General features: G+C 40.8%; 1 protein-coding gene across 2 annotated transcripts in view; it reads right to left on the bottom strand.

The window, feature by feature from the left end:
• The window catches only part of LOC121552728 (protein lin-9 homolog), a 50,392-nt gene extending 39,572 nt beyond the window's left edge, over window positions 1-10,820 (bottom strand). The window contains exon 1 of one of the 2 annotated variants that reach the window (XM_041865746.2): window positions 10,748-10,820. In XM_041865746.2, the coding sequence (XP_041721680.1) occupies window positions 10,748-10,778 (31 nt within the window). In that variant the 5' untranslated portion in view covers window positions 10,779-10,820. The remainder of the gene's footprint in view (window positions 1-10,747) is intronic. The other variant, XM_041865747.2, reaches the window with a different exon arrangement.
• Between the last annotated feature and the right edge of the window lie 5,489 nt (window positions 10,821-16,309).

Genomic DNA, 16,309 nt, shown 5'->3' with positions numbered 1-16,309 from the left:
AGAAATGCGACCATTCAGCTTCAGCTAATTATCCTAAAATCATTAGAAATTGGGTGTTTTTGGTATAACAGTAACGTTACAAGTCTACCATGCTACTATATTTGGTTCTGTTATGTAAAATATTCATTCATCATTATGGTGATCTTGTGGGACATCGATTTAGCTTCAGAAATTATTTTCCAGAAATATTTTTTACCAGCTCTGTGTATTCTTAAATTGAAAAAAAAAGTGAGGGAGTGCGTCAGCAACACTACATCCCTGGTTATGATATCTACCAGTAAATGCTAAGGCAATAATGGCTATGCAAACCAGGTAAGTTCAAAGTCTTGATTGAATATTTGCAATGCACAATTGAGTCATGGAATAGCCAACCTTGAAAATCAGACATTTCCTATCTGGTCATTGAAGTTATGATAGCCAATTTAGAAGTTCTACTACTCCAATATAAATTGTGATTATCATGAGCAAGACAACATCGAATGTTGGCTCCACTTGGTTTGCCATACAAAGCATTCCATTACAAAGGGAACCCAGTTTTTGGTCGCTTTCTCATTTTAAAAACATGATACATTAACTCCTCAATAACTATAAAACATCTCAAAATGGTGAGACTGCAGTAGCTACCATATGGATAGACTTCATTAGTATGTTAAAAATGCATTATTGTTAAAGTGGTAATGCATACTTTTTTGCATACATTTTGGGGGGGAATTCTTTCTATAGGCTATTACAACAATTATATCAAATGTAGGTCCTTGAAAATTACAATTAAGTGGTGGAAAAAGTTGTTGAAAGTCCTTGAATTTGACTAGCCAATGTCTGTATGAACACAGTATAGCCTACATGCTCAGCCCGCAAACTAAAGATAAAAATCACCTGCTATTGAAATTATGCACGCTTCAATCACTTTCCGGTAACATTTTGACCCGGGCCAGTATTATTATTCTCTCATTCGGGCCAGTCAGTATCTTTCAGTTGGCACTAGCCCGGTGTGCCACTGGCTAATTTACCTGAATGTCGAGCCCTGCTGTGTGCAGTGTGCGTAGGGCCTATACGTCTACCACTGTGTACAGCCGTTAGCGATCCTTACGATAGCCTAACCCTTTTTGGGTAGATGGAAAGGCAATTAAAGGTATCAACAACAGAGCCTATGCCTACCTGGCAGAATCACGATTATTTGCATTAATCCAGTGGCCATTTGTTTTCAAAACTCCATCACAAGTGCGCTACAACACCACTAGCCAAACACAAAAAGTCTGGCTGGTGCACACCGGAATTAAAAGGGTAACTACCCCCCCAAAATAAAAAAATATTAAATTATCCGTTTTTTCCCAGACCTCAATGTGGTTTAAGCATTGTTGCGCACATAGAAAAACAACAAAATTGGATGTTCTATTAAAACAATTGTGATTGAGATCAAAAACCTGAAAAAATTATGTTATTTGTCACAACTAGTGTAGACTTTACTGTAAAATGCATGCTTACAAGCCCTTCCCAACAATGCAGAGTTAAAAAATAAAATAGTAACAAAAAGGAATAAAATACACAAGAATGGAGCTATTCAGAAAGTTCACACCCATTGACTTTCTCCACATTGTGTTACTGATTGAATTAAAAAATATATATCAATTATGATGTGTCACTGGCCTACACACACACACAATACCCCATAATGTCAAAGTGTAAATATTTTTTTATACAAATGAATAAAAAATGTCTTGAGTCATTAAGTATTCAAACCCTTTCTTATGGCAAGCCTAAATACATTCTGGAGTAAAAATGTGCTTAACAAGTCACCTAATAAATTGCATGGACTCACTCTGTGTGCAATAATAGTGTTGAACATTGTTTTTTTAATGACTATCTAATTTCTGTACCCCACACATACAATTATCTGTAAGGTCCCTCAGTCGAGCAGTGAATTTCAAAACACAGATTCAACCAAAGACCAAGAAGGTTTTCCAATGCCTCGCAAAGAAGGGCATCTATTGATAGATTTTAAAAAAGAAAGAAAGCTGACATTGAATATCCCTTTGAGCATGGTGAATTAATTATAATTTGGATGGTGTATCAATACATCCAGTCACCACAAAGATACAGGCGTCCTTCCTAACTCAGTTGTCGGAAAGGAAGGAAATCGCTCAGGGATTTCACCATGAGGCCAATAGTGACCTTAAAACAGTTGCTGAGTTTAATGGCTGTGATAGGAGAAAACTGAGGATGGATCAACAACATTGTAGTTACTCCACAATACTATCCTAAAATACGGAGTGAAAAGAAGGTGGCATGTACAAAAAAAAAAAAAAAAAAACATGCATCCTGTTTGCAACAAGGCACTAAAGTAATACTGTAAAAAATGTGGCAAAGCAATAACAAAGCTCCACAGTGGAGATTGAAGTATCTGTCCATAGGACCACTTTAAGCCGTACACTCCACAGAGCTGGGCGTTACGGAAGAGCGGCCAGAAAAAAAGCCATTGCTTAACGAAAAAGAATAAGCAAACACGTTTGGGAGACTCCCCAAACATATGGAAGGTAATCTGGTCAGATGAGACTAAAATTGAGCTTTTTGGCCATCAAGGAAAACGCTATATCTGGCGCAAACCCAACACCTCTCATTACCCTGAGAACACCATCCCCACAGTGAAGCATGGTGGTGGCAGCATCATGCTGTGGGGATGTTTTTCATCAGCAGGGACTGGGAAACTGGTCAGAATGGAAGGTATGATGGATGGTGCTAAATACAGGGAAGTTCTTGAGGGAAACCTGTTTCAGTCTTCCAGAGATGAGACTGGGAGGGAGGTTCACCTTTCAGCAGGACAATGACCCTAAGCATACTGCTAAAGCAACACTCGAGTGGTTTAAGGGGAAACAGTTAAATGTATTGGAATGGCCTAGTCATAGCCCAGACCTCAATCCAATTGAGAATCTGTGGTATGACTTAAAGATTGCTGTCCACCAGCGGAACCCATCCAACTTGTAGGAGCTAGAGCAGTTTTACCTTGAAGAATGGGCAAAAATCCCAGTGGCTAGATGTGCCAAGCTTATAGAGACATATCCCAAGAGACTTGCAGCTGTAATTGCTGCAAAAAGGTGGCTCTACAAAGTATTGACTTTGGGGGGTGAATAGTTATGCACTCTCAAGTTCTGTTTTTGTCATCTTATTTCACAATAAAAAATACTTGGCATCGTCAAAGTGGTAGGCATATTGTGTAAATCAAATGATACAAACCCCCCAAAAAATCCCTTTTAATTCCAGTTTGTAAGACAACAATATAGGAAAAATGCCAAGGGGGGGTGAATACTTTCGCAAGCCACTGTAAATCTACATGAAAATCTATGGCAAGACCTGAAAATGAATCAACAACCAATTTGACAGAGCTTGAAGAATTTGGAAAATAATAAAATGGGCAAATGTTGCAAAATCCAGGTGTGTAAAGCGCCGAGTGCCATACCCAGAAAGACGCAACTGTAATCGCTGCCAAAAGGTGCTTCCACAAAGTATTAACTCAAGGGTGTGAATACTTACGTAAATTAGATATTTCTGTATTTCATTTTCAATAAATTTGCTAACAATTCCTAAAAACATGTTCTCACTTTGTCATTACGGGGTATTTTGTGTAGATGGGTGAGAAAAAAAATATTTCTACCACTTTGAATTGAGGCTATAATAACAAAATGTGGAATAAGTCAAGAGGTATGAGTACTTTCTGAAGGCACTGTACAAGAAGTAGCAGTACCAGATCAGTGTGCAGAAGTATGAGGTATTTGAGGTAGATTATTACGTTACAGCATTATTCTAAAATGGATTAAAATAAAAAAATATCCTAATCAATCTACACACAATACCCCATACCAACAAAACAAAGACAAATTTAGAAATACCTTATTCACACAAGTATTCAGACCTTTGCTATGCGACTCGAATTTGAGCTCAGGTGCATCCGGTTTCCATTGATTATCATTAAGATGTTTCTACAACTTGATTGGAGTTCGCCAGTGGTAAATTAAATTGATTGGACATGATTTGGAAAGGCATATGGTCAAGGTTGACAGTGCATATTAGAGCAAAAACAAAGCCACGAGTTCGAAGGAATTGTCCGTAGTGCTCCGAGACAGGATTGTGTCAAGGCACAGATCTGGGGAAGGGTACCAAAAAAGTTATGCAGCATTGAAGGTCCCCAAGAACACAGTGGCCTCCATCATTCTTAAATGGAAGAAGTTCGGAACCACCAAGACTCTTCCTAGAGCTGGACACCTGGCCAAACTGAGCAATCAGGGGGAGAAGGGCCTTGGTCAGGGAGGTGACCAAGAACCTGATGGTCACACTGACAGAGCTCCAGACAACCATCTCTGCAGCACTCCACCAATCAGGCCTTTATCGTAGAGTGTCCAGTTGGAAGTCACTTCCCAGTAAAACATGACAGCACGCATGGAGTTTGCCAAAAGGCATCTAAAAACGAACCCATGAGAAACAAGATTCTCTGGTCTGATGAAACCAAGACTGAACCATTTGTTTTTCAGTGACAGGGACTAGTCAGGATCGAGGGAAAGATTAACGGAGCAAAGTACAGAGAGATCCTTGATGAAAACCTAATCCAGAGCAAATGTTCATCTTCCAACAGGACAATGGCCCTAAGCACACAGCCAAGATAACACTTTGTGGCTTTGGGACAAGTCTCTGAATGTCCTTGAGTACCCCTGCCAGAGCCCAGACTTAAACCCGATCTAGAAATCTCTGGAGAGACCTGAAAATAGCTGTGCAGCTACGCTCCCCATCCAACCTGACAGAGCTTGAGAGGATCTGCAGAAAAGAATGGGAGAAACTCCCAAAATAAATAATATAATAATATGCCATTTAGCAGACACTTTTATCCAAAGCGACTTACAGTCATGCGTGCATACATTTTTTTTTTTTTTGTGTATGGGTGGTCCCGGGGATCGAACCCACTACCTTGGCGTTACAAGCGCCGTGCTCTACCAGCTGAGCTACAGAGGACCACAGGTGTGCCAAGATTTTAGCGTCATACCCAAGAAGCCTTGAGGCTGTAATGGCTGAAGAAAGGTGCTTCAACAAAGTACTGAGTAAAAGGTCTGAATACTTATGTAAATATGATATTTATATATTTTTTGTTGAGATTCTTCAAACTAGTCACCCTTTGCCTTGATGACAGCTTTGCACACTCTTGGCATTCTCTCAACCAGCTTCACAAGGTTGAATGTATTTCAAATAACAGGTGTGCCCTGTTAAAAGTTAATGCGTTTGAGACAATCAGTTGTGTTGTGACAAGGTAGGGGGGGTATACAGAAGATAGCCCTATATGGTAAAAGACCAAGTCCATATTAAGGCAAGAACTGCTCAAATAAGCAAAGAGAAATGACAGTCCATCATTACTTTAAGACATGAAGGTCAGTCAATCCGGAAAATGTCAAGAACTTTGAAAGTTTCTTCAAGGGCAGTTGCAAAAACCTTCAAGCGCTATGATGAAACTGGCTCTCGTGAGGACCGCCATAGGAAAGGAAGACCCAGAGTTACCTCTGCTGCAGAGGATAAGTTCATTAGAATTAACTGCACCTCAGATTGCAGCCCAAATAAATGCTTCAGAGTTCAAGTAACAGATACATCTCAACATCAACTGTTCAGAGGCCACTGCGTGAATCTGGCCTTCATGGTCGAATTGCTGCAAAGAAACCACTACTAAATGAAACCAATAAGAAGAAGAGACTTGCTTCGGCCAAGAAACACAAACAATGGACATTAGACCGGTGGAAATCTGTCCTTTGGTCTGATGAGTCCAAATTTGAGATTAGTGGTTCCAACTGACGTGTCTTTGTGAGACGCAGAGTAGGTGAACGGATGAACTCTGCATGTGTGGTTCCCACCGTGAAGCATGGAAGAGGTGGTGTGATGGTGTGGGGGTGCTTTGCTGCTGACACTGTCAGTGATTTATTTAGAATTCAAGGCACACTTAAACAGCATGGCTACCACAGAATTCTGCAGCAATAGTCCCTCTAAGTGCAAACCAGATGAAATGGCCTATCATTTATTTTCCCAACAGGACAATGACCCAACACACCTCCAGGCTGTGTAAGGGCTATTTGACAAAGAAGGAGAGTGATGGAGTGCTGCATCAGATGACCTGGCCTCCACAATCACCCGACCTCAACCCAATTGAGATGGTTTGGGATGAGTTGGACCGCAGAGTGAAGGAAAAGCACCCAAGAAGTACTCAGCATGTGGGAACTCCTTCAAGACTGTTGGAAAAGCATTCCAGGTGAAGCTGGTTGAGAAAATGCCAAGAGTGTGCAAAGCTGTCATCAAGGCAAAGGGTGGCTATTTGAAGAATCTCAAACATAAAATACATTTTGATTTGTTTAACACTTTTTTGGTTACTACATGATTCCATGTGTGTATTTAATAGTTTATGTCTTCACTATTATTCTACAATGTAGAAAATAGTCAAAATAAAGAAAAACCCTTGAATGAGTAGGTGTCCAAACTTTTGACTGGTACTGTACATCTTTTTAAAATATATTTTCCTTTGTTATTTTCCACTACCCTCAACCTCATCTATTTCTGATGTCCATGCAGTTTGATTTCTATTTGCCATATATTTTTAACTGTGCTGTTTCAAAGGTTCTGAACCTATATACATTTTACGGACACAGTATATTTTACATGAGTTATCTTATTAGTCCAACCCTTCAGCTGCATTCAACCCCTCCCACTTATCTCTTAACACCATCCATATTGGATTTCTATTTGCGAAATATTTTTCAACTGTGCAGTGATGTTCCACAAAAGTTCTGATCCTTTCTTTTCTCACAGTTTCTACAGATTGTAAATTAAAGAAACAGTTTTGCTAAAAGTATTATTATATTATTGATCGATTGACTATGACTTTTCAGATCACCCAGTAATGCTATCTGCAGAGTTACCTCCAGGTAAATGTTGCAATTCTTCAGCCATTACTGGACCTGATTATTTGCACCCCAGTATCTCTATTTGCACATCATCTTTTGCACATCTATCATTCCAGTGTTAATACGAAATTGTAACTATTTTGCACTATGGCCTATTTTATTGCCTTACCTCCATAACTTACTACATTCGCACACACTGTATATATATTTTCTGTTGTATTTTTGACTTTGTTTTGTTTACCCCATACGTAACTCTGTGTTGTTGTTTTTATCGCACTGCTTTGCTTTATCTTGGCCAGGTCGCAGTTGTAAATGAGAACTTGTTCTCAACTGGCTTACCTGGTTAAATAAAAAATAAATAAAATAAATGCTGCAAGGAGGCATGAGGACTGCAGATGTGGCCAGGGCAATAAATTGCAATGTCCGTACTGTGAGACGCCTAAGACAGCGCTACAGGGAGACAGGACGGACAGCTGATCGTCCTCGCAGTGGCAGACCATGTGTAACAACACCTGCACAGGCTCGGTACATCCGAACATCACACCTGCGGGACAGCTACAGGATGGCAACAACAACTGCCTGAGTTACACCAGGAACGCACAATCCCTCCATCAGTGCTCAGACTGTCCGCAATAGGCTGAGAGAGGCTGGACTGAGGGCTTGTAGGCCTGTTGTAAGGCAGGTCCTCACCAGACATCACCGGCAATAACGTCGCCTATTGGCACAAACCCACCATCGCTGGACCAGACAAGACTGGCAAAAAGTACTCTTCAATGACGAGTCACGGTTTTGTCTCACCTGGGGTGAAGGTCAGATTTGCGTTTATCGTTGAAGGAATGAGCATTACGCCTGTACTCTGGAGCGGGATCGATTTGGAGGTGGAGGGTCCGTCATGGTCTGGGGCGGTGTGTCACAGCATCATCGGACTGAGCTTGTCATCATTGAAGGCAATCTCAACGCTGTGCGTTACAGGGAAGACATCCTCCTCCCTCATGTGGTACCCTTCCTGCAGGCTCATCCTGACATGACCCTCCAAAATGACAATTCCACCAGCCATACTGCTCGTTCTGTGCGTGATTTCCTGCAAGACAGGAATGTCAGTGTTCTGCCATGGCCAGCGAAGAGCCCTGATCTCAATCCCATTGAGCACGTCTGGGACCTGCTGGATCGGAGGGTGAGGGCTAGGGCCATTCCCCCCCAGAAATGTCTGGGAACTTGCAGGTGCCTTGGTGGAAGACTGGGGTAACATCTCACAGCAAGAACTGGCAAATCTGGTGCAGTCCATGATGAGGAGATGAACTGCAGTACTTAATGCAGCTGGTGGCCACACCAGATACTGACTGTTACTTTTGATTTTGACCCCCCCCCCCCACTTGTTCATATTTGTCTCAGTTGTTGAATCTTGTTATGTTCATACAAATATTTACACTTGTTAAAGTTTGCTGAAAACAAACGCAGTTGACAGTGAGAGGACGTTTCTTTTATTGCTGAGTTTATATATGGACACTACCAAAATAGATTATCTAATGACTCCGTCTCTTCGCAGCAAAATCTGCAGAGCTGGGAAGGTTGTATCCCCCATATATATATATATATATATATATATATATATATATATATATATATATATAAATTGTGTATAATAATTTAAAATGAAAAATTATAGGTATTGAATACAGCGTTGTTTAGCGTATCAGTTCATAAACCATGTGCCATGGAATCGGTACGTCAAAAATCTCTTCACAACTATTTTGCAATCTATATGGCACAGCTGTAAAATGTTTGGTCCTTAAATGAAACTGGTATACTTTTTTATTGATCACAATTTTCTTTAACCAATTTTGGTCTTTAATGCAGGGCCAACAGACAAGTTCCTTACTTTTTCCCCCATTTCACTAACAATTAAATCCAGGTTTCTGATGTTACCCCTCTCCCTAAATCAAAATCTAATATGGATGGCAATGTTTTGTTCTGGCATTGCGCGCACACGTTTCTGCTACTTCCCGTCTGGGGCAGCATGCTGCCCATTTAGACAAACAGGTGTGAAACAGACACGTGTATGCGCAAAGTAGAGCTGGGGAATATGGACAAAAAATCCACATCACAATAAATTGACTGAATTATCAAAATAACGATAAATTGAAGGATTTTATAGCATTAATGTGCAGTTACTTTTTTATTACTACTACTTTGAATGTTGTGGCTATCAATTGTCCTGTTAGCAATAGCCCATATTAGCAGGCTTTTTCTTTTCAAACATAAAACTGCAATACGTAACTTTTTGGGCGACCTGAACAAATTCAAATCGAAATGTGAGTTATAGTTCTGTCATTCTTATTACAAGAAAGTCTAAGAAGCGGTAGATCTGTTCTGTCTATGTGCGCTATTATTCACTACGCACAGCAGTGTCTAGAATATTGTACCATTGGCTTTCATACTTTTCGAATTCTCAGCACAGCTCAAGGACTTTCTCCAACTGTCAACACATTCAAATGAATAGGTTGAGATTTGCGGGGAGGTGCGCGTATGGTGGTCTCAGAGCTGCGTAGCTATGTCACAATGGGACGTCGGAGTCAGCGTCTGTGGACTATGATGACTATGATTTTGTTGTGACAAAAAAATGCTTATTGGAGAGAATGTACTCTTTATTAACCCAAGTAAGGGTCAATCATTGAGAAAGGCTACCTTGAACAGACAAAGGTAGATACACAGATGGAAAGAATTGCAGGTCATCTGATAGATTGTAGAGAGTTACATTATAATATGTTTGTTAAAGAGGAATCTGCAGTTGCTACATCAATTTGAGGGACTTAATTATATTTACCCATCAATTCTTTAATATAACTCATAAATGCCTCATGAGCTGTCTTACCCCATCAGAACCAAAAATATTTGCTTGTTTTAACGCAACATTTGTAAACATTGTACATGTACAAAACAAAAACAAAAATGTATTACCCCAGTCAAAATTATAATTTTTATATCATGGATGGTCAGTCCTTGCATCCATAGCTAGCTCTGTCTATGAATTTGAAAGTTGATACAGTTGTCCAGCCCCATCCCTCAGCTTTTTACCGAACAGGGGAAGGGAATGCGCTTTGTTATTGTTCAACTGCAGATTTCCCGTTTAAATAATACCTAGGAAACTGCCAGTTATTGTGGCTAGGACAGGTTCCCAGAAAAATATGTCAGAGGACAGCAAGCCAACACAGTATGACACTTCACATCACCCACTAGACAGCTGTTCTGTCAGTGTCTTGTCAGATAAGACTGCTGAATAGGCGGTTTGTTTTTAGATGATAGCAGCAACAAACCTAAGTATATATTTTAGAGAACAGTGGATAATGTAAGCAACTAGCTAACAGTTAGCTAAATGTGTTATCACAACAGAAAGTTATACCTAATCATGGTTAGGTAATTATTCTCCCATAAACCTAGAGTTAGTTACACCCTTGGCTCAAAAATGTGAGTGGATAAAAAGATTCAGAAATTAACAAAACATCAACAAAACTCAGCTAACCCACGTTAGCTAGCTAAGTCTTTAGCTAACGGACTACAAGGTTGCTATCATTTAGCTAGCCATTACGACCATCGCCTAATTATGTTTAGTGTAGCTAGCTAGCCAGCTTGCTAACAAGCGATAGCTCTCTAGCTAGCTTTTGAGTCTAGAAATCGGGAGTTTACAAACGCTTCAGGAAAAAAGTGCGACTAGTATTCAGTGAATAATTGTCATAATGGTAACATATAAGGTTTTAAACTGCACATCACCTCATATAATGGTATTGGTCGTTTAAAAGTGTTGTCAAATTCGTGTTATTACTTACTCTCGTATAACAGCTGGTCCATCTCCGCCATCTTGAATTAGCCGCGCCGCTTTTTGAAAGACGTATTGTCAAGATGCATTCTGGGACAGAGTGTGTCTGGAGCATACAAATAACTCAGTGGTCATCTTTATAATAAGCCAGTACATGATTATTTTCAGGTAAATCGTTGATGGAAAGGGATGTTCAAATTGCGTTACAATGAAATGAATGTATTTAGCTATAGTTCTATAGATCTTTCAGCAGACTGGCACAGACCTCAAACGTCCTGTCTGAAGGAGAACAAAAAAATACTCCATAGATCCCTGTTGTATAATTTATCCAGACAAGTAACACAAAAATACATTGAGAGTGCTGTATAAATTGCCTGACCATGCAGAAGCTCATCAACAGGTACAGAGAATCTCCCCTTGTTTCACACAGGAGATACCCCCAAATAACAGACATGCAGTAAGTGGGCCAACTGGTGATGTTTGACAAATTAGGTCACAACATGAATTCTCCAGACATACTGTACATGTAAGAGAAATGACTCATTGGAAAACATCTCATTATATCCATTGAAACCAACCATAGATGCCAAATTGCACTGTTTTTAAGAGTATATTAAAAATAACAGAGCATTGCTTTTACCTCAAATACTTCCTAGGACTATGGGTTACACAAGTACAATTTTACAGACAAGTGTTGGTTATCTTATTTTTTTGGAATGAGAAAAACAGGTGCCTCAATTCAGCCATTCTGATTGGCGTACTCTGACCTCTTGATCCACAGTCTTAGTAACCAATGGTAACCTAGTAAAGTCTGAAACAGGTACGTACTGAGTTGCATAAAACCAAGGCCAATACATCAATCCTATTTATGGTTATCCGCTATTGCAATAAGCCATGTGTATAGTGGTAAGGATTTTAAACTACTGAATGAAAACATAACATGGTGTTACGCTGAGAAGGTGGTAAAGGGGGACAAAGATGTCCGGGGCCAAAGATGTCCTCTGTTGTGTGGTGGGGGCTGGAAACGGTGGGGTTGAGACATGGTCGCCTGGATCTTTTTGGAGGGGTGGTGGGCTACTACGGCCCCCTTTACCACAGGGACGTCTGGTAGTTGAACTTGATCTTCAGCAGGTACTTCAGGTTCACCTGTGCCACGTCATTACATTTACATTTTACGTCATACAATGTATCTGGAGGAGGGGAGGTTAAGGGAAACAGGGACTAGGGCAAGGGGGGGGCAAAGTACGGCCCGCGGGCACTTCAATCCGGGCCGCGATACATTTTTTAAATGTATTAAATATATTTGAGTTACAATTTCTGGCCTAAAATTACTCAATCCATGATATACAAACAACCTCCAATAGATGGCGCTGTAGCCTGGCAGCGAGCACAGTATTTGGGCCTACAGTCAGATTCAGAATGCGCTGTCGTCATAGCCACTTTTGACATGAAAAATGAGTGCTGCGAAAATGAGAAAAGTGGACTCTGAATGTCGTGTGTTTAAAGAAGAATGGACAGCAAAATACTTTTTTACTAATATTGGACATAAAGCCTAATATGCCGAGAAAGTGTTGCCGTTTTTAAGGAATATAATCTCAATCGTCATTTTTCAAGCAAGCATGCTAAAAGTGTGTTAAAGCTGGAAAACATGTTATCAAAGTGGTTGTAAAACTTGTCAACTTTATATGGGCAAGGGGGCTTAACCATTGCAGTTCATTCAGCTGCTCAATGACACAGAGGCAGAGCACCAGGACTTGTTGTACCATTCAAATGTGCGCTGGCTAAGCCTGGGAAAAGTATTTTGCATCTGTGGGAACTGAGAGGGGAGATAGGTATGTTCCTTGATATGGTTGGTAAAGCTGATGACTTCTCTGAGTTTAAAGACACAGACTGTCTGGGCGACTTTGCTTTCGGTGTGGACATATTGGGGCATCTGAATGATCTAAATGTGAAACTGCAGGGAAATTGTGTTTTTGTGCATGAACTGTATTCCAATGTGAAAGCATTCAAGAACAAACTTATGTTGTTCTCCAGACAAATGAGCAGCCGGTCTCTTGCTCATTTTCCGATACTGGTCGCGCCCACATCGCAGTGCTGCACTGACCCATACAGTAGCACTTTGATCGACCTGCATGCTGAGTTTTCCCGCCCCTTCTCAAACTTCACCAAGATTGAGACTGAGCTGGAGCTTGTATCATGCCCCCTTTCTTTCGACAGTGAGAAAGCACCACCAGACACACAATTGGAGCTCATCGACATCCAATGTGACAGTGCTTTAAATGAGAAGTACAAAACAGCAACAATAGACCAGTTATATGGCTCACTGAATGAAACAAAGTTTCCAAACATTAAAAAGCACGCCCAAAGGTTGCTTGTTTTATTTGGGTCAACATGTGTGAACAAACGTTCTCAGTCATGAATTACAACAAATCCCCTCACAGGTCACAGCTGTTCTGAGAATCTCTACATCAATGATGACACCAGACTTTGATGCCCTTGCCAAGAGAGGTGACCAGACCCATTGTTCACATTAAGACTCGAATAACCATGACTGGGGTAGGCAAGGATTATGCTTTTTCATGGTGATGGTTATGCAGTGAGAATTATCCAGCAATGCACTTGGATACAGGTAATAACTAATCAGTCATATTTGGGCTGAGGTGATTGGATAACTGTAAATATGGCTCACAACGGAGATGAGAATTGTTCCTTCATATGCTTTCAAAAACAGACCATTCCAAAGTAAACGGATGCTCTTACCATATGTTCCACTCAAATGTGAGAATATATATATTTTTCTGCTGTTACATGTCTCCAGTCATATAATATATACAGTGGGGAGAACAAGTATTTGATACACTGCCGATTTTGCAGGTTTTCCTACTTACAAAGCATGTAGAGGTCTGTAATTTTTATCATAGGTACACTTCAACTGTGAGGGATGGAATGTAAAACAAAAATCCAGAAAATCACATTTTATGATTTTTAAGTAATTAATTTGCATGTTATTGCATGACATAGGTATTTGATCACCTACCAACCAGTAAGAATTCCGGCTCTCACAGACCTGTTAATTTTTCTTTAAGAAGCCCTCCTGTTCTCCACTCATTACCTGTATTAACTGCACCTGTTTGAACTCGTTACCTGTATAAAAGACACCTGTCTACACACTAAATCAAACATACTCCAACCTCTCCACAATGGCCAAGACCAGAGAGCTGTGTAAGGACATCAGGGATAAAATTGTAGACCTGCACAAGGCTGGGATGGGCTACAAGACCATCACCAAGCAGCTTGGTGAGAAGGTGACAACAGTTAGTGCGATTATTCGCAAATGGAAGAAACACAAAATAACTGTCAGTCTCCCTCGGCCTGGGGCTCCATGCAAGATCTCATCTCGTGGAGTTGCAATGATCATGAGAACGGTGAGGAATCAGCCCAGAACTACACGGGAGTCAATGATCTCAAGGCAGCTGGGACCATAGTCACCAAGAAAACAATTGGTAACACACTACGCCGTGAAGGACTGAAATCCTGCAGCGCCCGCAAGGTCCCCCTGCTCAAGAAAGCACATATACAGGGCCGTCTGAAGTTTGCCAATGAACATCTGAATGATTCAGAGGAGAACTGGGTGAAAGTGTTGTGGTCAGATGAGACCAAAATTGAGCTCTTTGGCATCAACTTAACTCGCCGTGTTTGGAGGAGGAGGAATGCTGCCTATGACCCCGAGAACATCATCCCCACCGTCAAACATGTAGGTAGAAACATTATGCTTTGGGGGTGTTTTTCTGCTAAGGGGACAAGACAACTTCACCGCATCAAAGGGACGATGGACGGGGCCATGTACCGTCAAATCTTGGGTGAGAACCTCCTTCCCTCAGCCAGGGCATTGAAAATGGGTTGTGGATGGGTATTCCAGCATGACAATGACCCAAAACACACAGCCAAGGCAACAAAGGAGTGGCTCAAGAAGAAGCACATTAAGGTCCTGGAGTGGCCTAGCCAGTCTCCAGACCTCAATGCCATAGAAAATCTGTGGAGGGAGCTGAAGGTTCGAGTTGACAAACATCAGCCTCGAAACCTTAATGACTTGGAGAAGATCTGCAAAGAGATATGTGCAAACCTGGTGGCCAACTACAAGAAACATCTGACCTCTGTGATTGCCAACAAGGGTTTTGCCACCAAGTACTAAGTCATGTTTTGCAGAGGGGTCAAATACTTATTTCCTTCATTAAAATGCAAATCAATTTATAACATTTTTTACATGCGTTTTTCTGGATTTTGTTGTTGTTATTCTGTCTCTCACTGTTCAAATAAACCTACCATTAAAATTATAGACTGATAATTTCTTTGTCAGTGGGCAAACGTACAAAATCAGCAGGGGATCAAATACTTATTTCCCCAAAATACGAAGTATACAAGCAGTGGACACTATTTCCGTGCTTTTAGGGTCCATACTGCAATTCTTCAGAAAGTGGGAGTGGCTTCACAACATTTTCAGATTTGAAGAAAATGGGGGAAAATATGCAGCTGAAGTCCGACGAGAGCGGATACAAATTCATTGCTTTAACTAACAATTTGTTAGCTACGCTATCCTTATGAACCGTATAGCATTACAGAAGTATTTTACCGGTATGTTAGCTAGTTACCTAACGTTAGTTGGCTACTAATACATCCAACTTGCCAGGCAGTATATGAACTATGTGCTATCTAACTAACTACCCAACGTTTATTGACTTGATTATTCACATCATTCTTAGCTAAGTGGTATAGTCGTTGCGTTTCAATGGACATTTTTAATTCTGGCTCTCTACTCCGATTTCAGAGCACTCTCGTCTGAGTGTGCCAGAGTGCAGAATAACTGATGAATTTCCAAACACTCAACACCCTTTGAATATGGCCGGTGTCAGTAGACGTCAGCAAAAAGTGTAATTTAATTGTTGCCAGCAGCACAGTTACAGTCACCAACGCTCTGGATAACCTGAAAACAGCCTAACCAGCTCTGCTAGGGCGAGTAAAATGGTCAGAGTGAGGTGTTCTCTCATTTGTGTCTGGAAGTAGCTAGCTAACGTTAGCCAGTTAGCTTGGGTGCTTGACTGCTGTTGAACGCTTGGATCAACCCTACTCCTGGCAAGAGCGTCCAGTGTGCGCTTTGAACGCTCTCAGAGCGAAACGCTCTGAAATTACGAACGGACAATCTGACAACACTCTGGATTTACGAACGCCCAGAGCGCACTCTGGCACTCCAGATTGAATTTACGAACACACCCGAAATCGTAAAATGTCTAGCTAGTAATTTGTTATGCTATCAAGCTAGCAAGAGGATGCATAGCAACAGCATCAACTCCCGGTAGACAGGCGAAGCAATAGTACGCTCAACTGAAACTAATAGTATATAGTATGTAGTATATACTCATTAAGTATGTAGTACACAGTATGTTAGTATGGATATTCGAACACAGCTATAGAGTAAAATCAGCTTTCTTTTACTCAAAATGACATTCTCCATTTCAGCAAGATTCCTCAGAACAACTCAGGTCATTCCAACCAGTTCTCTCACTGTCTACACCCC

The sequence above is a fragment of the Coregonus clupeaformis genome, chromosome 36, assembly GCF_020615455.1.
Source record: "Coregonus clupeaformis isolate EN_2021a chromosome 36, ASM2061545v1, whole genome shotgun sequence".
Lineage (NCBI taxonomy): Eukaryota > Metazoa > Chordata > Actinopteri > Salmoniformes > Salmonidae > Coregonus > Coregonus clupeaformis.
Note: the sequence above shows the minus strand (reverse complement) of the source record. Positions and strands in the feature narration are given on the sequence as shown.